This window comes from Malaclemys terrapin, chromosome 8, assembly GCF_027887155.1.
Source record: "Malaclemys terrapin pileata isolate rMalTer1 chromosome 8, rMalTer1.hap1, whole genome shotgun sequence".
Lineage (NCBI taxonomy): Eukaryota > Metazoa > Chordata > Testudines > Emydidae > Malaclemys > Malaclemys terrapin.
In genome coordinates, this window is record NC_071512.1 from 93,598,393 (window position 1) to 93,624,883 (window position 26,491).

The following is a 26,491-nucleotide window of genomic DNA, read 5'->3' on the forward strand; positions in this document are numbered from 1 at the left end:
CTCCAAGGCAGTTTTTCCTTCAGCTTTTACTAACAGGACATAAAGGCAGTTACTTTACAATTATAGCAAAGAGCTTTTTTCTAATCGTGGTTTGTAATTTCCTGACACTTTAAGTGTTTCCTCCCTAGTTGTGTTAGGTCCCAGTGACACTGCACATATAACCAAGCTGGAAGACCCAGTTACAATGCAGTTATTCTATAAGCTACCAGGGGTAACACCCCTAAGTATGTTCTTGTAACTTGTTTAAAAATGTGGACAATCCAAGGTTTATCTACAAATGGTAGCCTTTTGTAACCAGGTCCACTGACTTAGTAATAGCTGTAGAGTATATGGTGCCTGAAATACCTAGGTCACTTTAAGACCTAAGGGTCAAATCCTGGGGGCCATGTAATACAAAGATGTGGAGCATGGAAACTTTCCTGCTTCATGGATTGGATCAAAGGACCTTGAGGAGGGTCAAGCTTGTTGCCTATAGACGACAGATCTGCATCTGCTCTGCAGGCAGTTGTTATAGAGCTACCCAAGGGTTTTTCCTATTTCTTTCCTTTTCACTAAGGCCACAGAGGTTGCCAAAGTGTGTTGAAGGAAGGGACCAGAGTGGGGCTCTCCTGAGATTCAAAGAAAAAAATAACTTACATATTGGAAAAGGAATGTGTTGCTGGTGACCTGCAAAAGGGGAAAACAATTATACTGTGTCCTCTTTTGCATCTTTACAGTGAATAAAAAAGGCCAGAAAGGTTCTTTTGCTCTTGTTTTTCCTGTTTGTTTGGGGAATCTTTTAATTAGAAATATCAGGAATATGTACCCTTATCTTCCTGTTCTTCTTTGAGTGCTGGTCCTTATGTGTATTCCGCACAGGGGCTGCGCATGCACGCCATGCTCCTGAGTCTGGAAATTCCAACAAGCCGTGTCCGTTGGCCCGCACTTGCACAGTAGTTCCCCTTGTGCTCCAGACTGAGGATATTAGAGGCAGTGTGAGCTGACGCCTCCTCAGTTCCTTCTTACCACTGCATGGCCTGAAAAGGAATCCCTGTGTCCACCGATTTCTCCAGCTTTTATCATACTTTGTAAATAATTTATAACTGCATTGCTGTCCAAGCCACACACCTTCCAGGGGCCCAAAACTCCTTAGTAGGCAACCTGAGCAAGCACTTCTCTGCAGCTCACAAGTGGGAGATACACAGCTCTATCCTGAGCAAGATAGTTGCTCATTGGGGAGCACCTCAATGGGATCTCTTCCCAAATGAACAGGAAGCTTCCTCTGTATTGCCCCAGAGGAGCTAAGGGTCGCAGTTCCCAGGGCAGTGTTTTTCTGTGGACGTGCAATCTCAGACATGCCTTCCCTCCTATTTGCCTGTTACAAAGGTCTTGAGAAAGATCTGTCAGGACTGGCCCAGACAGTTTTGTTTCACAGAGCTCCTGAGGATGTCAATCTGTCCTCCTTCCAGGATCCACCCCTTCCCGAATCTCCTTACTCAAGAAGGGGTCAGAATCAGAGACCTCAATCCAGAACTACTCCACCTAATGGCCTGGTGTTTGGATGGGCATCAGAACTAGGATGCTCTTGCTTAGCATCCATCCAAGCTATTCTTTCTCAAAGTAGAGAAGACTCAACTAGAACCTGCTGCCTAGCTAAATGGAGACGTTTTTCTACCTGGGTTCAGCATAAGCAGCTGTCTCCAAATTCTAGAAGTATCCCAGTTGTTTTAGATTACCTTCCGTTTTTAAAACATTCATGTCTTTCCATTTGCTCTCACTGCGGGTCCATCTAGCAGTGATCAGTGCCTTCCTTCCGCTAGTAGATGGACATTCCATCTTTACTCACCCTATTACAGTGAGATTTATGAAAAGCGTAGTTAGGACCTTTTCACCAATTGTCAAACCTACACCTCAGTGGGACCTCAGTTCGTACTATCAGCACTCCCTGGGCTACCATTTGAACCCTGGGCAAGAAGTCCCATGTCCCACCTGTCCATGAAGATTGCATTCTGAGTGGCTGTTACCTCAGCCGGAAGGGTGAGTGAGATGTGAGACCATATACTCGGTTTCAGAGTAGCTGCCGTGTTAGTCTGTATCCGCAAAAAGAACAGGAGTACTTGTGGCACCTTAGAAACTAACAAATTTATTTGAGCATAAGCTTTCGTGGGCTACATCCATGCATCCGAAGAAGTGGGATGTAGCCCACGAAAGCTTATGCTCAAATAAATTTGTTAGTCTCTAAGGTGCCACAAGTACTCCTGTTCTTCTTTCAACCATATACTGTTTTTCACAAGGAAAAGGTCTCTTTTCGATAACATCCTAAATTCCTCCCCAAGGTTCTTCTGGAATTCCGTGTCACTTACCTGTTTTCTTCCCAAAACCCTATGTCTCTGCTGAGGAGAGAGAACCTCATTCCCTTGACATCAGACATACCTTAGCATTCTATTTGCAGAGAACCAAATCTATCCGAAAGTCTCCTAGGCCATTTCTTGACCTAGCGGAAAGGTCGTGAGGACAAGCTATATCCTCTCAGAGAATCTTTAAATAGATTTCTGGATGCATCATTGTCTGCAATCGATTAGCATATATCTCTTCACCTGACAGGGGAAGGGCACGTTCCACCAGAGCTCAAGCTGCCTCTACAGCATCACTGCAGGAAGAACGGTTACTGGACGTATGCAGAGCGGCTATCTGGAATTCCAATTGCACATTCACAAAATAGTACGTGCTATCGTTCAAGCCTCCGATGCAGATGCAGTCCTTTGGACGTCTTTCTTGCCAGCTTCCTCACACTCTTCTCCAGTCTGAAGACTTCTTGTCAGTCACCCATGTGTGGAATACATATAGGGACCAGCACTTGAAGAAGAAATGGAGGTTACTTACCTGTAACTGGAAGTTCTTCAAGACGTGTGGTCCCTATCTGGGTTCCACTACCTACCCTCCATCCCCTCTGCTTCAGATCTTTCTGGATTCACTGTAAGAAGAGAAACTGGAGAGGCATTGGCCTGCACCACTTCTTATGCCCTCAGTCTGGAGCACAAAGAGAACTACTGTGTATGGGTGGGCTACCAGACACTGCTTGTTAGAATTCCTGGGCTCCGGCACATGGTACCCATGTGCCCCCACATGTGGAATACAGATCGGGACCACACATCTCAAAGACTTTCCAGTTTCAAGTTAGCAAGCACCTTTTTTTTTTTTTTTGCTAGATGACTCCTTGGAGGACCAGAGAACTGGGGAAAAGTTTTTTTCAGATGAAGAGGCAGGCATGTTCAAATCTCGTATAAAGAAATTTTTTATCCTAAGGTGCTTGTCAGAAGTTTCAGTTAAATAGGTATTAGTAAAAACCAAAGTTTTAAACAGTCTAACTAAACTAAAAACCCTGACCCTTCTTAGGTTCCTTTCTTTTGTGTCTTGTGATGTTGTGATCCCATTAGTTCTCCAGTTGTAAATTTGTGAGATTCTACAAACAAGACCTGATCCATCAAACGTAGCATAAGTAGATTTCTTCAATAGAAGGATTCTGGGGCATTCACATTGTATCAGTTCTGAAGGACCTGCAGACCTGTATGTCAGTGAAGGAGTTTTTCTCATTTACATTCTTTGTGCTACAGTTAAAATTACTACTTAGCTGTCAGTGAATTCATAAAAGCCAGTCTCCAAAATGAGTCTGAGATTGAGAAATATTGCATAATGATCTGTGTATATGCATGCCAGGTGAAAAATAAAAACCAGGATTTTTTTAAAGGTACTTAGTTACAAAGTATTGTTTGCTTTCAAGATATTAACCAATCCCTGTGACTCAACTCTCTTTTAACAGTTTGTTTGGATTGCATAAGAAGGTCATCAATATGGTACACAATTTACTGTCCAGTCACGACTCCGATCCACGGTACTCTGACCCACAGGTAAAGGCCCGGGTGGCTATGCTGTATCTACCTCTGATTGGCGTGATCATGGAAACCGTGCCTCAGCTATATGATTTTACAGGTATTTTGTGCACCAGGCTTTGCATGTATGTTGAATTACTCCCAACTTTTGAGCGCATTAAGTCAGTGCTGTTGGAGTGAGCAACCAAACTGTTGTGGTGGTGTTGCTATTTTCAAAGTATAATATTTATTTATTATTTGTATTACCACAGTGACCAAGAGCCCTAGTCAAGGACCAGGATCCATTGTACTAGGTGCTATACAAAGAGAATAAAAAAACGATTCCACCTTAAAATCTACGTATAAAATTAAAGACCACTGGTGGCTACAGAAAGGTGGCCGGGAGTGTAGGAAACAATGAGACAATATTGATCGGTAAGATAGCTAGTGAGCACAGTAAGCTACCAGCTGCAAAATGTATGCTTAAAATTGCCTTGCATAAAAGCTGCATTTGTCCACTTGTTTGCACAAAACCAGTAATTCATTGTGCATGTGTCCTTTTGCCCATGTGGATGCAGAATTTTACCGCGTGCAAATTTTGCAGGCACGATTTATTTTATTTAGACTAATAAAAGAAGAGGTGTCTATCTAGACACCCTAAGCCTCTCTGATACGTATTTAAAAATACATCCAATCAAAGAGACAACAGCCCCATATATGTAACAATAGTACCAACAGACAGCACCAAAAAACCAAAATCCCATGTTCCTTTACACATTACCTGATGTTTTCTTCTTCAGCAGCTCTCCTACGGTTTGCCAGACAAGAGTGTCCTGAAGGGCGAAATGTTTGGGCTATTTCAGACCAGGGTGGGGAAGCTGGATATGAAATAGTCTGGAATATAGCTAGGGCCCTATCAAATTCACAGTCAATTTTGGTCAATTTCACGGTCACAGGATTTAAAAAATCATAAATTTCAGTTTCAGATACTTAAATCTGAAATGTCACGGTGTTAAAGGGGCTTTTGAGGGGGTCACAGGGCTATTGTGGGGGGTTGTGGTATTGCCACTGTTACTTCTGCACTGCTGCTGGCAGTTGAGCTACCTTCAGAGCGGGGCACCTGCAGCCAGACCAAGGCCCCTTTAACCTCTGAGTGCCAGGGCACTGGGCCTGGAGCTGGGGAGGGGCAGGGTTGGGGATGTCCTGGCCAAGGGCTCCTACCATATGCCAGGCTCCAGCTGCTGGTCCTGGCTGGGCTATTGCGGGATGGGACTTCCTCTTCCCCTGCAGGGGCCACTCCAAGGGGCTGGTCAGACCAATTTCCAGGACCCTCCCCTGGCTGTAGGAAGCTCTACAGCTGCAGGCTGGGAGCCCAGCTCTAAAGGCAGTGCCGCTGCCAGCAGAAGTGCAGAAATAAGGGTGGCATGACATGGTATTGCCACCTTTAATTCTGCGCTGCTGTTGGCTGCCGCACTGCCTTCAGAGCTGGGTGGCCAGCCAGCATCCATCACTCTCCAGCCGCCCAGCTCTGACGGCAGCTTAGAAATAAAGGTGTCAATGCAACCCCCCTACTATAGCCTTGTCACCCCGCACAACCCCCTTTTGGATAGAGACCTCCCGTTTGAGAAATGCTGATCTCCTGTATAGTATAGGGTAAAAGCACACAAAAGACGAGATTTCATGGTCTGTGACGTGTTTTGCATGGCCGTGAATTTGGTAGGGCCCTACATACAGCATACTTCTTTGAGCATTTTGGCCCTTTAAGTTAAATGACATGGTGAAGGTTTTGGGGGAAATTTTCAGAAGGACCTAATTATCTTAAGAGTCTATATCCCATTTTCAACAGTGACTTAGGCACTTAGGAAACCTAAGCCCTATTGACTTTTAATGAAACTTGGGCTCCATAGTGCCTAGGTCACTTTCAAAAATGGGACTTAAGCTCCAAAATTCCTTAGACATTTTTGAAAAATTTCCCCTTAGTCTCATATGTTTGATTTACATAACTAGAGAGAGAGAGAAAATCCCCATTTGCTATCAATACCAGTCTAATGTATTTTTTTCAGTGACCATTACCAGACAGTTAAATGAAACTAACAGAGAGGAGCTGTGAGGAATGACCCTTTGAATGCGCCGTTTAACTGAGGTGCGTGTGTTTCTCGGCAGAGACTCACAATCAGCGAGGAAGGCCAAGCTGCGTCACCATCGACGATTATGAAAGCGAAGGTGGAAGCATGATAAGTCAGACAGTTGCCATGGCCATTGCAGGAACATCTGTCCCCCAGCTCACCCGACCCAGTAGTTTTCTACTCACATCAACGGTACAAAAATATTCCTCCTCGGAGCATGTGTAAACAGGCGGATATTTATATGTGTATGCCCTAAGGGGATGATCACAAAACAGCAGGGACAGAGGTCAGCATGTATCTGTGCACGTTACTTAGCAGGAGGGAGGGGTGGGAGATGTGAAACAGATAATGTTTGCACTAGGTTATTCCTGTCCTTGTGATGGGAGGGAGGGGACATAGTTAGAATGATCAGTTTTGCCAAGCGTCTGTTCCTCCTTCTCAAAGCAAGCTGATGAAAATGCCATACCATGGCTGCTGTTATGGTCATTATAGGTGAACTTCACCCTTTGGCAAAGGCTCTCAGCACAAGGCCTCTGCCCCACTTAAACCCCACTTAATCAAGTCATAAATGGAGCTTGAGTGGGGCGTGAGCCTTGGGCTGGCCCTCTGCACAGGGGTGGATTTCACCTTATTTGGATTACAGTAGCACCCATAGACCCTTTAGGACCCCATTTTGCTGGGTGCTATACCCAAACAAAGAGAGGACAGCCCCTGCAGTGTAGAGTTTCCAGTCTAATGATACCAAGACCAAGAGGCTGAATGACTCAGACAGTGGAAGGGGTGATGGTCTGGAGATGAAGGGAACATCAGATTATACAGACCCATCATCTGCAGGTTTCAAGGTTGTTGGTGTTTTTTTTCTTCTCTACTGTAATTCTGCTAATGAATGGAGGTCCCTTGCCAGCCCGTTAACTAGCTGGAAATTTATTGAAAGCATCATAGTGGAGGTGGGTCTTGAGAAGGAGCTTAAAGGAGGACACTCTCATAACTTGAATTTAGCTTAAAATGTGTTGCTAGGGCTGAATTCCAGTGTCTTTTGTGTCATCTGGTCTCTGTCATTGTGGGTGATGTGGGTGATTCAGACGTTAGCTCATAATGATTATTTATGCAAATCTGCTGGCCCCTGCCCTTGTCTGACAGATGATGGTTGGTTAGCCCAGCGTAATTACCTGATGCAGCTATTTTTAATGGACTATCAAAGTATTTGGGGCACTAATCGGTGTGGCTGAAGTGATTGCTCCTGTCTGTTCAGAGTGGTCGGCAGCACTCGACCTTCTCAGCAGAATCCAGCCGGAGCCTCTTGATCTGCCTCTTGTGGGTTCTCAGGAATGCCGACGAAAGCGTCCTGCAGAAATGGTTCACAGACCTCTCCGTGCTGCAGCTCAATCGCTTGCTGGATTTGCTGTATCTCTGCGTCTCCTGTTTTGAGTACAAGGTACGGAAATATTGGTTAGTTGCATTCAACTTCTCTCGAGGCCTGGAATGGGATTCAGACGAGCATCCAGGTACAAAGTGAAAGACAGACATCGCCATCCCTTACATAGTGCCAAAGAGCCCCCTTCCACCGATCACCCTCTCCTGACCCGCAAAATCCTGGTGGCTGTGCCTCTTTCCGTACACACACCAGCCCCCGGTCCTCTGCCTCTTTCCCTTTCCCTCCATCTTCCAGCCACCAAGTGACTCTGTTTGCTTGCCACTCCCCTGGGCAGGCAGGTGAGTGCCTCCCCCAATGTATTACCCCAGAGGCTGCCACAGGAAGTAAGAGCAGAGAGAAGCTGACAGTCCTATTTACTCACTCTCAGGTGTCAGGGAAAACTTCCTGCAGTGGAGATTTAGCAGCTTCCCAGGTCACCGGTTGGTCCTCTGTCCTCCCTTCGGTCGTGTCTCCCTTGTCCTCTCTCCGCTGCAGGCTTGTCAGATCCTGCAGAGGACATCATGGCCTGGACATCTCCTACAGCACATCCTGATCCTCCAGGGTCTCCAGGGATAGGAGTTCTATCCATTTAGCCTTCTTGTCCATTCCAGGTAAAAGGAGGGTTCCCTCAACATCTGTGCTTTTCTGGTTTGAAATCTGCAGGGCAAGAAAGTGTTTGAAAGGATGAACAGTCTGACATTTAAGAAGTCGAAGGACATGAGAGCAAAACTTGAAGAAGCTATTTTGGGAAGCATAGGGGCAAGGCAAGAAATGGTGCGAAGAAGCAGAGGGCAGCTAGGTAAGTAAGCTTGCCTGTTGCTGCTGACCTTCCTATATGAGAGTCCCTTGAAACTATCCCCAAAGAGCCCCCAGATCCAGTAGAGTGCTGCAGGATGATATGCATATCGGTTAAGAGCTCCATCTGAAGAGCTACACAGAGGAAGCGGTTTGCAGTGCACAAGTTTCATTGGTCCTATAAACCCCAGGAACTATGCTGTATATTTGTGAGCACCATCTGTAGGCACTTTATCTGTTACCTAACTATTTACATATGTAGACTTGTCCCATTTATAGAGCACTCCTGTAGCAGTGTCTGGGAATGCTAGCCTGACCTTGTAGGCAGAACCAACACCCTGTCATGTATGTCAAGGGTCAGAGTGGAAACTCAGTCCCTGAATGGATGGTGGTTTCTGCTAAAATGATAAGCAGTGAAATAGTTAACAGTTTTGGTAGTTACATTGCCATCATGTGTCAGAATTAACACCCCATTGAGAGTATTTGTTGAGTATGAGAAGAACGCTAATCCAGTGGCTAGGTCACTAGACCCAGGAGAAACAGGGTCAATTTCCAGTTCCACCACAGACTTCTTGAGTGACATTGGCAAGACACTTAGTCTCTACGTATTTCAGTTCCCCATCTGTACAATGGGGATAATAGTATTTCTCTACTTCACAGCGGTGGTGTGAGGATAAATACATTAAAGATTGTGAAGTGTCAGATAATACAGTAATGGGGTGCCATATAAGCACAGTAGAACCTCAGTTACAGACACCAGAGTTACAAACTGACCAATCAACCACACCCCTCATTTGGAACTGGAAGTACGCAATCAGGCAGCAGCAGAGACCCAAAAACAAACAAACAAAAAACCCCAAATACAATACAGTAATGTGTTAAATGTAAACTACTAAAAAAAAAAGGGGAAAGTTTCAAAAAAAGATTTGACAAGGTAAGGAAACTGTTTCTGTCCTTGTTTCATTTAAATTAAGATGGTTAAAAGCAGCATTTTTTTCTTCTGCATAGTAAAGTTTTAAAGTTGTATTGTCAGTGTTCAGTTGTAAACTTTTGAAAGAACAACTACCATGTTTTGTCCCGAGGTGTTCGTAACTCTGCGGTTCTACTGTACGGACAGATAAATGTTATGGCTTTGCATACTATAGAGTTTTCTCGTGCTGTCTATCACATATTACTTGCAACCAAGTCTTTGGTTACCACATGGAAAAAGTTAATATTGATTTATTTAAAACAAATTTGACGTTACCCGACAGAAAGAAGTCCATCTGGGAGTGCGTTTGGAAGTCAAGAGAATCTAAGATGGAGAAAGGATATGACTCACTGGCGTCAAAACACAGAAAAGCTTGACAAGTAACTCCATCTTATCCTTCTACATCAATAACTGCATGGTCACGTTACAAACTCAAGCCCTGACTCTGCTCCCATTGAAGCCAAAGGCAACAGTCCAGTTGTCCTCAGTGTGAGCAGGATCAGACCGTAAGCTCGGACAGGCTGATTATAGGGGAATAGTTTTAATGCTGACAGACACAGCATCACTTTCCATTTCTTTCTCAGCATTTCAGAATGAGACTTAAGATTAGTAAACTCTATTATCTTTTTAAATTCCTGTAGTGAGTTGTAATGTAAAGAAAAGATCCATTAGCTATATTTACAGATAGCATATATGTCTCATGTCATCTTTCCCTTATTCCATGAGAGCATTCTGGAGTTGTCCAAGCATGCTTTCCTTTCCTGTCCTAATCCATCCCTTTGATTATTTTTCCACATGTGCTGTGTTTTTAGAAGCCACAAACCACTCAGGTACTGTAGCATCGGTGTGTGGCTTTTTTGTGTAATTTTCATTTTGTACATCTGCATACTCAACCATTGCAGCTCTGTTTGTGATGCTTGGCAGAGGGCTTTTTGTGTGTGTGTGTGTGTGTGTGTGTGTGTGTGTGTGTGTAACTGGCTGAAATAATCCCTTTTGCTTGTCACACCCATTACTTTTTAAGTTCGCTTTGTTTTTTGCTAGAAGGCTCAGGAATGATGTGTGAGTTTTGCTGCGCACATTTCCCATTTTCTAAAATTGCAACCCACAGACTTCCATTCTCCCTTAATAGTACTCTGAAGGCCCAGCAAAAGGACTGGCCCAAATCCATGAACATCAAACAGCTCAAGTGAAACTCTGAGGGAACTGGGAAATGGCAGAGCCCAAATGGCAGAGTCCAAGCCACCCACAGTGCATCTACTCCTTCCCTCCACATGGCTGGACCCTGTTTCCCTCCTTTGTTTGTGGTGCCGTGGATTTTTGCTGTGCATGGATCCCTGTGCTTTGATCTTGACACAACCATATTCTCCGCCTCATCCCCTCCATGTTGCAGAGCACCCATCCAATCAACGACGCATGTTGGGGTACATAGTTCTCCTTCTGTGACATCTCCAGAGCGCTTGCCACCGGCACAACAGAAATGCAGTATTTTTACTGTTTGGCCCTAGCATATCTGTGTAAACAGCTTTGAATAGAATCCCAGGAGATTCACTATTGCATTTTGCAGACATGTATCAACCCAAGAGTTTTAGAAATTAGAGTTAATGTGAAGTAAGTGTGTGTGTGTGTGTGTGTGTGTGTGTGTGTGTGTACATGTGCGTGTGTATACATACACACACAGAGACAGGCACACACTACACAATGAATTAATGTTACATATGTGCGGTGTATCTTATACCTCTTCATCCACTTATTATATAGTGTTTGAACACATGTCAAAATGAGCTACACTGACACAAGTTAGCCATGCTAACCCTCTCCAAAAACCAAAGAACTCTCCCCACTTCTCAGGAAAAGCTTGAGTAAATAGCCTTTGTACCATATTCTGAAAGCCATCAAACTTAGATCTAGGAGATAGTCAAGGACCCTTCACTAAGAACACCCAGCCACCAGCCCTCAGACATAGGAATTTTTGGCTCAGCTGTCAAGAGTACGAGGAGATAGGCAGACTCCTGTGTGCAAAGGGCTTTAGATCACAACCAGCACCTTGAACTGCCTGCTGAAATGGATGGGAAACCAGCACAGTCTGTGGAGCAAAGGTGTGAAATGGTCCAGGGGTGAAACTCCCCTGTATAAGCAATAGCCTTACTCTGCAATGGTTGAGGATTCCAAGCTCTCTCTGAAGTAGAGTACACATTGGTGGTCCATTGGCATGGATGACTGTGGTGAGGTCTGTCCAAAAGGAAAGGCTGTAACCATCTAGCAAAAGGGAACTTCAATTCTACGGTAATGGGTCCCTTAAAAATACTTTGCATGAAGATGGAAAAAAGCTCTTTTGGCTACTGCTGCAATCTGGCTATCCAGAAGCAGCCAGGCATCCAACAACAAAAGACAGACATAGCTCCTGGAAATTAAAGGGCTAATGCCACCTCTACCATCCCTGCCAATTGCTTTTCCCCAACTCAGGACTGTAACCTCTTGTTTCGTCGGCCAGGTAGCTTTTATCCAAACCTCCAGTCATGTCCAGACATTGGCAAAGCTGAACTGCACTGTCAGATCCAATGAAATAGAGACACGGGAGCAAATTCCTCCCTCATGTGATTCCATAGTAGCGGATATAAAAAAACACCACATACGGATTTGGCTTATAGAGCTGTATGTCATCATCTTGCTGATGCTACTGTACCCCAAACAATCTCTCTTATCCCTGCTAGTGGCCTCACATACCTGTTGAACAGCTGGAGTCTCTAACGGAACTACCAGGGTAGCCAAAAGATAATTTAACTTTCTCTCTTAAAAGAAAAATCTGCTAAAACAATTCCATAAACCCACTCTCCAAGTCATACTTGTGCATTCTATTCTGAGCCAAATCTGGCCTCTCTTCTGCACAGCTCCCACTGGTTGCAGTGAGAGTTGTGAGCACATACTCCATCTACGGGTAGAATTTGGCACTTTGAGTTTAACATTAGAATAATCACAAGTGAACGTAGAGTATTACTCAATACAAAGAATTCTGTACAGCCAAGTGAAGTGATCCCACCCAGCCCTTCTTTTTGCAATTGATATCCTTTAAATAGTGGTACAGTCTATGCCTCAATCCAGAGCCTTCATAGTCTAGAGATTTAGGACTAGAGTATTCTCTTATAGTCCGGCCTCCGTGGTAGGGTATGGAGCAGGCATGCTACAGCAGGAGCTCCAGGAGAAAATTTGGTTGAGTTAGGTAGAATTGCTGCCAGGGCCCTGGAGGAGCCAGTGCTGTAGCAGGAGCTCTGGCATCTTTGAAAGGACCGTGTGTGCATTTTGCCTGCATCCAGCCAGCTCATTTGTGTGTCCTTCCCATACTGTAGCTTTTCCCTACACAAGGATGCAAGGGGAGCACCCTCCCCACCCACCTTCCTGCTCAGCCAAGCAAGGCAAGCCACAATCACACACTTAAAATTACTAGTGGATATTTGCCAAATCCAGCTAATTTTATTGAAGTTAAATAGTGCCACTGAAGACATGGGACTACCAGTGAGAGTAGGACTGGGGCCACAGTCAGCTTTTCCAGGAAAGCAGGTGCATTGTATTTAATAGCACAATCATATGATTTTCTCTGGAAAGCTGATATTTAAAAACTTTTAATATAATGTAGAGGCAAAAGAATAAATACCAGATATACATACTACATACAGTATACTGGACCCAACCTAGCTACTAGGTTGCAAACTAGTGCAGACAGTGCAAAAATACTAGCTCATAGAGCACCATCTTGTGTTCGTATCCTGTAACATAAAATAAAAGGTGTTTTATTTCTTTTGTTGCATGCCTTACAATGCTATTAAACCACCTTTGAAGTAGGACTTTGATGCTTACGCTGTTATTAGAGGGTTACTGCTAGAGTAATGAAAGGAAAAGAAATTATCATGACCTAGCCTGAGGGTGATAAACCTAAATCACATTGAATTTTTTATACATTAATTAAAAAAAAACATTCTCCCTCCCTCTATACTCTTTCATATATTAGTGCATTTAGATAGTCTTGTGGTGTTGTCCGTAACTAACTGTGTGCATTTATAACAAGGTTTTCCCACTGGTGAGCCTTCAGAATATGCCGGCCTGAATTTTAAGCTAACTATAACTTGAATGCTGTCTTTTCTTCTGTTAGATCAAGGGCAGAGATAGAACATGAAGCGCTTATTGATGGAAATCTTGCAACTGAAGCAAATCTGATTATTTTGGATACATTAGAAATTGTTGTCCAGGTAAGGACGAGGGGGATTTTGCAGATGTCCGAATAACATTTGCTAGCAGGTTAAGTGGTTCAGATTCTTAAACTGTGCCCTCCTGCTGTTCGTATTTAAACTTTGCTGCTGCAGCAGGAAAGGGGGATCCAGGAGGTGAGATCCTAGAATAGATAAAAAATCCCAGTGATTTTTTTCCTCAAGCCTTATAACAGTCCATTTCATAAATCACAAGCATTCTTCCAACCTTCTGTAAAGGTGCTTGTCGCCCTCATTAGTGTAATGCCGGAAATATTTGCTTGCGTGTTTTAAGGTATAAATAATGCCTGGCAGAATGTCATAATTCCATGGTCCTGCCCTCCTCTGACAAATTCCTGCTAGTTCCTTCCCAGGTTTGCCATTCTGCCCCAGGGCTCTGCAGGAGGCATTGTGCTTCCCAGAGGCACATGGGGACAGTGCCACTGGAACTATCCCATAAGGAGGTGCAGTGAGCTCCTCTCTGCAACTATGTCCCTGTTGCTCTTTGTCTGTCAGGTTGTTTAAGTGTTAGCAGGGAGCAATCCTGGCCCCATTGAAATCCATGGCAAATCCTCTGTTGACTTCAGTGGAGCCAGAATTTCACACAGAGAATCCAGTTGTGGCTGGCTGTTGTGCGGGGCACATCTTCCACCTTCCAAACCCACTCAAGAGCCAGCCAAAGTGTGTTTCTAAAACAGTACTTGTAATAGAGCTTAGCGCATACATAATGCTTCAAGGGCCAGATCCTCAGAAGGTGTAAATCGGCTTCAGTAAGACGCCTGATTTCCACCTGTTGAGGATTTGGCTCAGACACTTGTGAGGTTCACACATTTGTAATAGGTCAGTGAAGATTATTCGGGACAGTAGCACCACCTGATCGGCCGAAGGGTTAACTTTGTTCATGTGACTGTTGATTTAATTTTGACGACAGACTGTGTCTGTGACGGAATCCAAAGAGAGCATTCTCGGTGGGGTGCTGAAAGTTCTTCTCCACAGCATGGCCTGTAATCAAAGTGCACTTTATCTGCAACACTGCTTCGCCACGCAGAGAGCTCTGGTTTCAAAGGTGAGTGTCCTGCAGGGGGCTGTCACATGTAGTGGGGTTTTCTCTTCAGTATTTGGGTCATGTCACTGCAAGGCTGTAGTTTTGTACTTCCTAACGTTAGTGTTTACGCTGTGTGGTTTGATGCATGAAAGGAGGCTGTTTGTTCTTCAAGTCTGACTACTGTGGACAAAATGAATTTGTTTTGCTGGGCTGCTTGTTAAAATGATATCACATCTTTTCTACACACACTGAGCTGATGGGCAAGTTAGAGCCTCTCTTAGTCATTGAGACCTATTAGAGCTACTTACCCCCACCCTACCAGTGCCTAAGGAGCCCATGTTGCTGTAATGCACACCAAGGACCCTCTATCCTAATGTAATGTCACTTTTCTTCTCCTTCTTCCAGCTCCTCATCATGTAATTTACGCCCTCTTGACATGGGTAATGTAGACGTTAATATCTTAATGGAGTCCAACCTAGTGTACAGAATTTGACCCTCGGACCTTGGAGTTTGATCCATGAGTCTAATGAAGTTTGAGTAAGAAAGACTAGGAGTCTAAGCTGGCTTAACATAGAAACCGAGAGAACTGGAAGAAAATGTAATTTACACCGATATAAACTCCTTGTAATGTTACTTAGGGCTTGTCTCCATGAACAGTTAAACCGCAGCAAGCCGGGGTGTGAATATAACCTCCCGCTAGCCAGTTGTGGTCTGTCTGTCCACGTGCATCCAACTGACACATGTTAACAGTTCATTTGAGCGCTTTGATCTAGTCCTCTTTGTAACAGGACTAGCCCAGAGCACTCTAATGAACTGCTAACGCACACAGACAGACCGCCACAGATTAGTGCACGGTAGATTCACACCCCAGCTTGCCGCGGTTTAAATTGTCCGCGTAGATGAATCCTTAGATTCACCTCGGAACTTGGTTCAGTAGTTGATGCTGGCAGCCCCAGCAGAATTACTTTTCTCATGTGCTGTCACTACAGTTCCCTGAGCTGCTGTTCGAAGAAGAGACCGAGCAGTGTGCTGATCTCTGCCTGAGGCTTCTGCGACACTGCAGCAGCAGCATTAGTACCATACGGTCCCATGCGAGTGCCTCTCTTTACCTCCTTATGAGGCAGAACTTCGAGATTGGAAATGTAAGTATATGGCTGCTGCTAACATTTGGTGTTTGCTTATATTCCGGTAGTACCTAGAAGCCCCATTGGCAATCAGGGACCCATGATGTGGGGCGCTGTACTGGTGAGAGACAGTCTCTGCACCAAAGAACTTACAGTCTAAATAGGCAAGACATGCAAAGAATAGGAGGGGGAAACAAAGGCACCAAGCAGTGAAGTGACTTTGCTGTGTGTCACACGTCAGGTCAGCGGCAAAGCAGAGATTAGAACCCCAGCCTCCTGCATTCTAGTGTGATGCCCTGACCCCTAGACCGGGCTGCCTCTTCTGTCATTTTATAGGGACTTATTAAAAAAAAAACGGACGAGGACCTCCATTGAAATGTAGAATTTTTCTCAAACTGAACGACTTGTTTACTACTCACTGTTTTTGTAGGGCCAGGTCGGGCTGTTAGGCGCAGGCCCCTTGCGGGAGATGGTGTGGGGCCACATTAGGCCAGGAGCGCACAGTGACACACAACACTCCTGGGAAATGCCACTAGTGCACTACCACCTAGGAGAGCACAGCCGGCATTCTCCTCTGTGGCCCTGCCGGCTCCTTACGCCTCTGTACCCTTTACCGGGGCAGCATGCACCCCTGAGGCCACTGCAGGAACTGCCCTCTGCCCGCCTTGCACACCCCTGTAAGAGACAGCCACAACCTGCCCCCTTGGCTGTCCCATCACAAGGCTTAAATGTGTCCTCTGTGAAAGGTCTGCATGAATCCAGACTAATTAGGTGCTGTTGGTTTTGTTTTCTGTATGAATCTAATTGGATCTCAGCCTGATTCTCCCCATATGCACTTTACATTACAAAGAGAGCTCCCAATGTTCACTTTACTATTAAATGTTTTAACAGCGCCACTGCAGCAATCTTACAAAGCACACCCCAAACACCTTGTGTTTCATCACAGAGTTCCTGCAGCTGAGATTAGATCTTTCATCTTGTGGTAAAATCTTTGCTGTTTGTGAACAGCAGAGACTGTAGCGTGCACAGCCTTCTGAGCTCAGATGCTCTCCGATTGAGAGCAAAAAGGGGAAGGGAACTGAAGCTCACTTAGTTGCTATCACAGGACTCTGTCAACTAAAACTACAATGCCTCTCTGTACCCTCTTGCTGAGGATTTGGCCTGTGGGCTGAAACAACACAGAATGGGGTACCTGAAATAGAAGGTCATGCACACACGGGGTAATCTTTTCCTTTAAAGGGACTGGGACGCACAGGGGCCAACAGGTCATTTCATACACCATGCTCAAGAGAGGAGCAAGAAGAGGCCGGGAAATCTAACAGCTCTTCTCTGGAGAACACTGGTCTGGCGCGAAGTACCCCTGCCATATGCCAGCTAAAGACACACAACAAACAAAGTGACAGAGACACCAAACAAATGCATTGTTCAGAGGCAGGGAAAGAACTGAGGCTGCTCAGCTGGCCAGCCCCCTTAAGAAAGGGAAGGTGTTACTAAATGTTTGGTTTTTATCCCGTGTCCATGGCTGGTGGAAGGATGCAAACGCCACTGCGCCGGCGTTGCAGTGAACAGTTACGATTCCTATGGAATCATTGCATTGTAGTAACTTTTCTGTTGCAGAACTTTGCCAGAGTGAAAATGCAGGTGACCATGTCCCTCTCGTCCCTGGTGGGAACGTCCCAGAATTTCAATGAGGAATTTTTGAGACGTTCTCTGAAGACTATTTTGACGTACGCTGAAGAAGATCTGGAACTCCGGGAGACGACATTCCCAGATCAGGTTAGAGAAATACCACCGGGCCAAGAGTTACGTTTAGCTGGAAAGAGGGGCTGGATTTTCATGAAGCCTTTGGGCGTGTCTCATTCTGGGTTTTTAAAACAGGCTGATTTTAGATGAAGCCACGTATAGCAGGGCTGTCGGATACATTTCCTGGAGAGGGATCCATGAGCTGCTCTATAAAACTCAAGCCCTTGATTAGCTCTCACTGATAACAAGGAGCAAATGCACAAAGATTCAGAGTAGGCAGCGGGCCTAATGTGTTAGTGTATAGTGAGGTTCCTGAGGGCAATTCATTACATCGGCTTCTGTATTCCAGGTCCAGGATCTTGTGTTCAACCTCCATATGATCCTCTCTGATACGGTTAAAATGAAGGAACACCAGGAAGATCCAGAAATGCTGATAGACTTGATGTACAGGTAGAGTTTACATGCCTATTGCAGAAGATGTCCAGTGGATGCCACTGAACAATCAGCTGTGGTATTTGAATGTATCACAGCGCTTGCTGTATTTCCCATGTTTAGAACTTGAAATACCCTGTCATAGTGATTTTTTTTTTAAAGTAGCAATCACCTTTTTTACATTTAAAACGGCTTTCCTTGTGTTACCATGATCCCCATGGTGCTGAGCATGCCAATATCACTAAATGCAGAGGTCAAATGATGCTCACCTCTCCTCCAGTTTGAGATATTTCAGTGGCACCACTTTTCCTGCAAATACAGGAGGCCATTGAGACTCACCCACAGGCCCCAGAATTTGACCAAACCTTTTCCTCCCATGCTCAAGATTAGTGCTTCCAAAATAGCATTGAAACACTGAATTCTTATAAAAAGCTATTAGCAATGCAGCCTTCCTCAGCAGTGAAATATCTGAAGAACGTCTCATGGGTGGGGCAGACTGGGAGAGAGATCGGTCCTGGAAGGAAAAACGTCAGGTAACATTTTCCATTCCAGATTCTGACCCGTGTACTAGTGCAAGGCGTCTGGGATACAGGACCCAGTCTAGCTCCACAGAAGTAAAAGACAACTAGTGTATGCAGAGGGACCAGGTGCAGGCCCATAGCTAACAATAGGCAAAAGGAAAGGAGTGATAAGCAGGACAGAAAGAGGCAGCTAAAATGGCTGCTATTAGTCTATTTTGAAACTATCAGGCCAGGTCCTGGAGCCTGGTGAACAAGTCTGATCAGCCTGCAGTGAAACATGGCCCAAATGTCTTAGATTTTGGGAGTGTGATTGCTGTTAAGAGAGCTGGATAAGGGCGCCTTTTCCCCTGCTGCACTGTAGCAGGTTGGTGCACGAAAGGCACATCTTGGATCAGGTGACAAGTGGTGAATTGGGGGTCTGATCCCAATTTCCACCCCACAAACCACCACAGAAATTAGCATTGTTCAACCCATTGGGCAGTGTCTGCTCAGGAGGAGCCCCAGACTGAATCAGTCTGGGTATTTCAGGTTATGCTCCAAGTGCATTGGCAGAGAAGAGGGGGGAAGCTCACACAGTGTCTGCCCACACTATGCCCTGTCCAGCCCAAAGCCAGTAGGGCTTAATCCTGCGAGAGGCTGTGTGTTGTGGCCTTGATCTAGCAAAACACGGAAGCTCATGCTTAACTTTGAAGCCAGTGGGACTACTCCGTACTTAAGCACTTTGCTGGATCAGAGCTAGAGTTCTCAGCACCTCCCAGGATCAAGCCCTTTGCTATTATGTTCCAAGAACATTACATTCACTGTCAAAGTGTTTTTAAAATGAGGTCTTCTATTTAAACACCACCCTGTTTCTTCCTGTGCTGTTGCTATAGCATATATTTACACCAGTGTTTGTACAGTGCCTAGCACAATGGGGGCCCCAACTTGGTTAGCCTCTAGGTGCTACTGCAATACAAATGTTAAATGATAACAACACCAAGAGTTTCCTAGCTTGGAAATCCAGGCAATTATTTTGTATATGACTCTAGTTCATAGCTGTTCATCTCAAGCCTAGAACTATGGATAGGTACTTGTAAAATATACATATAAGTAAATAAACACTAATTGCGAGACATTTATTTTCAACTAGAATTGCGAAGGGCTATCAGACTTCCCCAGATCTGCGACTGACCTGGTTACAAAACATGGCTGGAAAGCATTCTGAAAGGAGCAATCATGCTGAATCTGCCCAGTGTTTGGTCCACTCGGCAGCCCTTGTGGCTGAATATTTAAGCATGCTTGAGGATCGAAAATACCTTCCGGTAGGGTGTGTAACATTTCAGGTAGGAATGTGCTTCCGTCCTCCCCAAATTGTACATTTTGGTTTTCTACCATCTAATACTGAGATACGAAACAATAATAAAAGTCCTAAGTACAAATCAAAGTTGGCAGTGTTAAGAAGCATTTTCAAGAAGCAGTCCTGAAAACAGCTTCATCTAATACGATTTTGCTGTTCCAGACAGGATATAACTTTTCTGAAACAGTTGTTGAAAACTGTTCTTGTGATTAGGTTGTGACAAAGAGAATCAGGCTTCAATCCAAGAAAGCGTGTAAGGTCATGCTTAGTTTTGAGCATGTGAGTAGTCCCACTGGCTTAAAGTTAAGCATATGTGTAAGTGCTCTGCTGGATCAGGGCCTGTGGTGAAATGAAAAGTACTTGAAATTTGCCTCTTTCAAAGAGGATGTTGCCTGAGTAAAAATTGAATAAAGCTCTTTGTCCCAATATCAGATTAACTGTATCTTTTGGAGTATTCAGTGTAGTTGCTTAAATAAAACTTTTCAACTCTATCTAAATTGTGTCTCCTTAGAACATATCTTCAAATGTTTTGGAAGAATCCGCAGTTTCTGATGATGTTGTCTCACCAGATGAAGAAGGTATCTGTTCTGGGAAGTATTTTACAGAAGCAGGTCTGGTGGGATTGCTGGAACAGGCTGCAGCATCTTTCTCCATGGTAGAAGATTTTAATCTCTCTATATATCTACTTCAGCAACGCTCATAGTGCTGGGCAATATTCAGGAAAATGTTTTGTAAATGAAACTGTACAATTCTCCCATATCACTTGGTTTATTTTTATGGCGTTGGTAGCATTTTTTCTCCTGGGCAGCTCAGTTCGCCCCTGTAATCAACCATAGCCTATCACTGAGTGGGTTTTGTGGGTTTGTTTCCGTTTCAGCATTTCAGGTAATTGTGTTTTAGTTAGTTGGGAAGTTCTAATTCTAGTTCTAATTCACCATTAGTAAAAGACAAATATTATCTCTACATTATTAGTTAAAGACCACGTAGTTCCTTCCACCCCTTTAAGTAGAGGGGACTGGCGCACACAGCTGGTGAGTGGTATCTTTGTGGCCTCCCTGTCCTCATATCACAGATGTCCCTCCAGGGATTGCTAGGCAGGGTTTGTGATCTGTGGGTAGTTCAGGCTGGTGCTAGGAATGGGCAGAGGTTGGGATGGTAACGGAATGGTAGTAAAGTACCCATCAGAGAAAGGCTTTTAAGGACAAGGTAATTATTTACCACAACATGATTTGGAATTCCCTGTGGCAACAGACAGAGCCTAGCAGCACATTTCCTGCAATGGACTGGCAAAGCCATGAGGGAGTAGGGAGGCATAGTGCCTCTGCAGATCCTTCTAAATCCATCTGTGACGGGTGGAACCCTAGTCAGATCACCATGGGTGAGAGGGCAAATGGTGCTACTTGGCAGACACGCTTCAGGGAGACACTTCAAAGTCCCATTTCATGGAGTTTGAGAATGCAGGATACAAGTTACATAGACCCAAGTCACACTAAACCTAATGGGCCATACTGTGCACTCAGACGTAGATACTATTCCCATTGACTTGTTTAATATTTGGTTCAGCCTCTCCCCTCTTCACTAATAAATAAGTTTATTAAAAATAAATAGAAATGTGTTACTATATGTGCTTTTGGTTCTGTGAATTACTGAGGATTTGATACCTCTTCTAAAAAAAATTCCTGATTAAATTACAATAAATGTAAGCATATAAACAACCACTTCAATGTTGTAATCTTAGTTACTGAAGTACTGTGAGCATGTATTATATACCAGGTGTATTTCTTTTCTTTTCCTGTTGAATTGATAGAAAGATCCATCTGATACATATTATTTTTGTAGGCTGGCATGTATGAAGCCGTTAACGAGGTTTACAAAGTCCTTATTCCTATTCATGAAGCTAACAGAGATGCCAAGAAACTGTCCACAATTCATGGTAAACTCCAAGAAGCATTCAGCAAAATTGTTCATCAGGTAATTATTTTAATCTCCAGCTGCAGTATGAACTGTGAAGATATTTGAAATGTTTTAGTGTTGTTTTCCACCAAAAGCTAACTATCAAGGAGAGCCATTTCAATCAGATTATACGAATAACATCAAAATGATGGTCCACAGTAAATGCAAGGATCGCTAATGAGCATTGACTCTCGGGACCTTTATAATCATACAAGGATGTCAAGTCTGCACATACAAACTTTTCGTGTAAATAACAAAAATGATGAGGAGTTAATAAGAAATCTGTCAGTTGCATTGTGCTTACTAGTTTATAGATGTATAATTTCAGGTGTTACTTTAAAATACGTTTGCATGCTAGGAAAAAAGGTTTGTTACATTTAGCTTGCTAAATAACATTAAGAAATGTTTGGGTTTTATTTAGCTCTTCATAGACTTCTTGAGCTATTTTGAACGTCACCAAAATCTTTTTTTCGTTAAACAAAAATGTAAAAGCCAATCAAAATATCCTTGTTTCCCTGCCTCTGAAATTATATTTCATTCTGAATACACCTATTATTTAAAAGAAAATCCTTAAAATTGTATTCACCGGTATAACTAAAAGTCAGACAACATTATCCATGTCATTGAAAAAGCAAACACTTAGGAATGAGGTAGCTGGGCTGTGTTATTAGCAAAGCAATAGTCTCAGCTAAATACACTGTGCAATCTCCTGCTCTTTTCCGTGCACTATTAGCTATCTCATAGCCAATCCTGCTCCGACTGAAGGCAGTGATGTAAGATCAGGCTATAGGCTGCTAATCACTGAGCTCACTTCCAAGCGGGCTCATTGTAAAAACTGTGGCCCCCATGTAAACACATGCTTAACTTTTTAATCATGTGCTTAAAAGTTGTCCTGAATTGGGAAGATTTCCTGAACTCAGTGGGATTTGAAAGGAACCACATAGGAGACACTCAGCATCTTGCAGGGTCAGAGCAGCCATGTAGGACCCATCCTGTGAGGTGCAGAGCACTTCTTGGAAGATGGTGAAAGGCCTCAACTCCCACTGAGCTCAGTGGACCTCAGCTCAATGGGAGATGGAGGTGCTTGTTACCTTACAGGATTGGCCCACAGCACTTGTCCTTTTCTGTGAGGGAGCATAAGAACTCAGCAGCCAATTCTAAAACAAATATCAATACGATGGTTTAGTATGCAGCCCTCACATAGCCTGGTATGATGTGTGACCATTCGTTTAATTACACTTATATAAAAGTATAAGCTGGGCCATCTCTTCAGTGGATGGATATCTGCATAGCTCCACCGACTGTCCTGATTTACACCCGCTGAGGATCTGGCCCTGCTCTCTCCACATAACTTGCGGCATGACTGTGCCAGAATTCCTGATATTAACCAGACATGATAAACAGACTAATAAAGGACAAAAAAGTGGTTGATCTCTCTCTAATCAATCATGTAATGTCCTTCTCAGCCAAAGGAAACAATAGGTGCCTGGTAACTTATAATCAATGAGACCATTTCAGATTAATAATACCTTACATTAGTGGTCATGTTTTGACCTTTGAAACATCTTTTTTTTTTGTTGCTGTGACATGCCCTTTTTACTTTTTATTATACAGAGTACTGGCTGGGAGGTAGGTAATATTTTAGTTAGTAAAGAACACTAATTGATCAGATGACTCATGCCAATGCTTTGCCCACATGTGCTAGTTGTGGGTATTTCTGTTGCTGTCTGCTGTTTAAACTGAATTCATTAACCAAAGAAATATCAATAAAACGATTGTGGTAGTTGTAGGAAACTCTTTCTAAGAAGCTGTAGGTAGTGCATGGATGCCAATGTGTTCCACTAATGAGGTTCTTTGGTGAATGAGCCACTGTATCATCACTAGTTTGTTTTTATATTTTGTTTATAATTCTTCTCATCAGCATTGTCACAGAATATCATCTCTTCATACCATATTTTCACCCCACCCACAGGGGTCGATTTAAGTGCTTATGCTCAAAGGTGTCAAAAGTGAAACCTGTAATGGTTAAGCAGACATTCGCTCATACTAGAGCCACTTAATCTTGGTAATTAACAAATGCTGAATACTTTTTTTTAATGCAGATTTTTGGGTGGGAATAAAATAGCTCAATTCTTTTAACACCAGAGATTTTGTTCTGCTGCTTTAGTTTTAGCAGAGGCCCTCTGCTTGCATTTCTACAACATCCACCACGAGAGACACTCATTTGGATTAAAAATAAACAGTGTCCACTAGATCTCTCACACAGACCAGTTCACTGTGATTTTGATGAATCAGTTCATAGGTCAGTTGCTTGTGTTTTCATTTTTGCTCTTATACATCAACTTTGATGGTCTAAGATTTTTTTTAACATTTTGTAAATACACTCCTAGATTATTTTCCTCAGTTCCCAAAAGAGCTTTTCAAGCACTGATATTTGCTTCTGCTTTACTTTAAATCAAGCAACTCAATCTGGTCCACTCTTACTATCAAGATCGTTCAGTACTTTAAGACCCCAATTCAGGAAAGCACGTAAGCACACGCATTTCTGAGTTGGAGCCTACATAAGAGGTCCTACATATTCTCTGTTACACCTAGAGTTTTGGCCAGAGATGTATAAACTTCATGTCTAATTCTGGCTTGTCAAGAATTAAAGTTCAATAGTTTACTTGTAATTTCTGATGTAAAGAACTTGCCTTGTAAATCGCTTGCTTTTTACGGTGACAAGTCCTAGCAGATGAGGTGACCCAGCAATCCAACGTTTGTATCATAGAATGTAAGTTATGTGTGCTCAATATCCAATAAGTAATGAAAGCCTGTGAGCATCTATTTTGATCAATCTTCATGATGCTAAATCGACCCCTGAAGTATCCCGTTGTCATTGGTTATGATTTTAACATCATTCAGTCTTGTTTTATTGCATGGTAAAACACACCCATGGTTTATGTTCTCGTCTACTGCTGTGCACTTTCGTTGCCACCTTTTGCTGAGCTTTTTGCTTCGTAGCCTTCACGTTTGTTGCATGTTTTTCTTTTTCCTTATTTTTTAAAATATTTTAATTGATGCGCACCTCTTTTTTTTTTTTTTAATTTATTTATTTGCTGCCAATTGCTGCTTATTTGTTTTTTGGAATTTCCCTAATTAAAATACTTTCTGTTTTCTCCTCTATCGCCCTGGTTGCTGACCCTACTCCCCACTTTTACTATTGTCTGTTGTGGTAAGTTCCTACTTTGTGGATTTTTTCTTTTTTTTTTTTTACTCTGTGGAGACCTCAATAATTTCATTTTACCAAAGAGCAATGCCAACTAAAAGATCCAGGTAAAGCAGTATTGCCAACTCAAGTGTTCAGGAGTCAGGTCTCAAAACATTCATGAGATGTTGCTTAAAAATCATGAGTTTTTTAATATTTTTATTTACCTTCTGGTTTTTGAGCTGTTACGATTCACCTGTTCATGCTTTTCACTGCAACCATGTGGGTTTAAAAACAAAGCCAGTGGAGATGCTTACCGAATCACAAGACTCCAAGAGCTGGTGTTTTGGTGGTTTTAAGAAAACCACCAAACACTGAAAGAACTTTAAGAGTTGGCAAGACTGTCTAAACACTTCGTACGTTGGATTAAAATCAGCACGAAAATGTAAAACACCATAATAGAGAGATTTGGGGTTATCAACTCCCTCTCTAACATGTATGAAGGAGTTATTTTTGCTCATACCTATTTTGGGCCAGTTCTGCCTGCATTTATACCCAGGCTACCCTGTTGTCAATAGATGGCCCCCGCTGTGTCTAATTTCTCAGCCCTTTGATAAGGTAAATCTAGTTGGCAAAGCTTTTGGTGTGTGTGCAAGAGATAACTTTAAACCTTTATTTCCAGTGATTTTGAAAGGTATTTACCATGCATAATAACAATCATGAACCCTTCATAAATCATGGTGGCTGTTATCTGCTCTGCCAGTTCTGTAATGGCTACTCAGTGTTCACCTTCATTCTCGTCTCCTCCCAAAGACCTATTATTTTTCTTGAAATAATAGGCGAGAAAATGCTTTGTTAATAATTTCTCCCTCATAATTGCATTTTTAGCTCTCTTCAGAAACAATGTAATATTTTTAAATTACTTGTTTTGTTTTCAGTTCTATGTGTACAGGGCCCTTGGAATTGATTAATTTCTATGGGAAAATCCTGGCAAAATTAGAGTCATCACATGCTCATTACACAAGACCCTTAAATTATGTATGTTCTCATCTAGCCCAGCGGTTCTCAAACTTTAGCAACCCAAGGACCCCCATTTTGATTTAAAAATTTTCACGGACCCCCTAGTGCCCCACTCAGCCCCAGACCCCAGCCCACCCCACCTATTCCTGTCACCACTCCACCCCTGCCCCTCCTCTTCCCCACTTCTTTTGGTCCCTTCCCCCGAGTGCGCCCCGTCCCCACTCCTTGCCAGCACCTCCTGCATGCCGCTGAACAGCTGTTCCCCAGCGTGCAGGAGACGCTGAGAGAGAAGGGGAGGAGTTGAGGGAGGAAGAGGGAGGAGTTGGTCCGCGGACCCCAGTTTGAGAAATGCTGATCTAGCCCATTGCCAGCAGATTAGCCGTGGAATTCAATTCTTTGTTTCACTTCTGGTGCTACTGAGGTACATTTGAGTAGGCCCTAGACTGACGCTGTCCTTCAGTCTTGCCCAGTCAACAAACACCTTTGGAGAGCCACCTTGCTCACACTAGACAGTGGAATTCAAAGAACAACTACCTCCCCTTTGTGTCCAGTTTCCTACTTTGTCCTAGGTGGCTGACCTGTTTTTTTAACGCCATTAGGCAAAGGCTAGAATGATTTGAATTGATTAATCCCAAATTTGCATGTAACTGCCTCTGACTCTGCAATCAACCCTTGCCTGACTGGCTCACTTGGCTCCTAGTTCTAGTAACTTGAGCAGACACTGGCTTAACACAAGCAA

At 43.5% G+C, this 26,491-nt stretch overlaps 1 protein-coding gene across 5 annotated transcripts in view; it reads left to right on the forward strand.

Moving 5' to 3' along the window:
- Nucleotides 1-26,491, forward strand: part of DOCK7 (dedicator of cytokinesis 7) — a 172,089-nt gene that overhangs the window by 127,073 nt on the left and 18,525 nt on the right. For 2 of the 5 annotated variants that reach the window (XM_054036949.1, XM_054036945.1), the window contains 15 exons: nt 3,800-3,969; nt 6,012-6,166; nt 7,227-7,409; nt 8,052-8,187; nt 9,437-9,533; nt 9,966-9,983; nt 13,298-13,394; nt 14,323-14,457; nt 15,426-15,578; nt 17,178-17,336; nt 17,653-17,753; nt 19,386-19,578; nt 20,104-20,247; nt 21,432-21,563; nt 23,160-23,174. In XM_054036949.1, coding sequence (XP_053892924.1) covers nt 3,800-3,969; nt 6,012-6,166; nt 7,227-7,409; nt 8,052-8,187; nt 9,437-9,533; nt 9,966-9,983; nt 13,298-13,394; nt 14,323-14,457; nt 15,426-15,578; nt 17,178-17,336; nt 17,653-17,753; nt 19,386-19,578; nt 20,104-20,247; nt 21,432-21,563; nt 23,160-23,174 — 1,888 coding nt within the window. The remainder of the gene's footprint in view (nt 1-3,799; nt 3,970-6,011; nt 6,167-7,226; nt 7,410-8,051; nt 8,188-9,436; nt 9,534-9,965; nt 9,984-13,297; nt 13,395-14,322; nt 14,458-15,425; nt 15,579-17,177; nt 17,337-17,652; nt 17,754-19,385; nt 19,579-20,103; nt 20,248-21,431; nt 21,564-23,159; nt 23,175-26,491) is intronic. The other 3 variants (XM_054036946.1, XM_054036947.1, XM_054036948.1) reach the window with 3 other exon arrangements.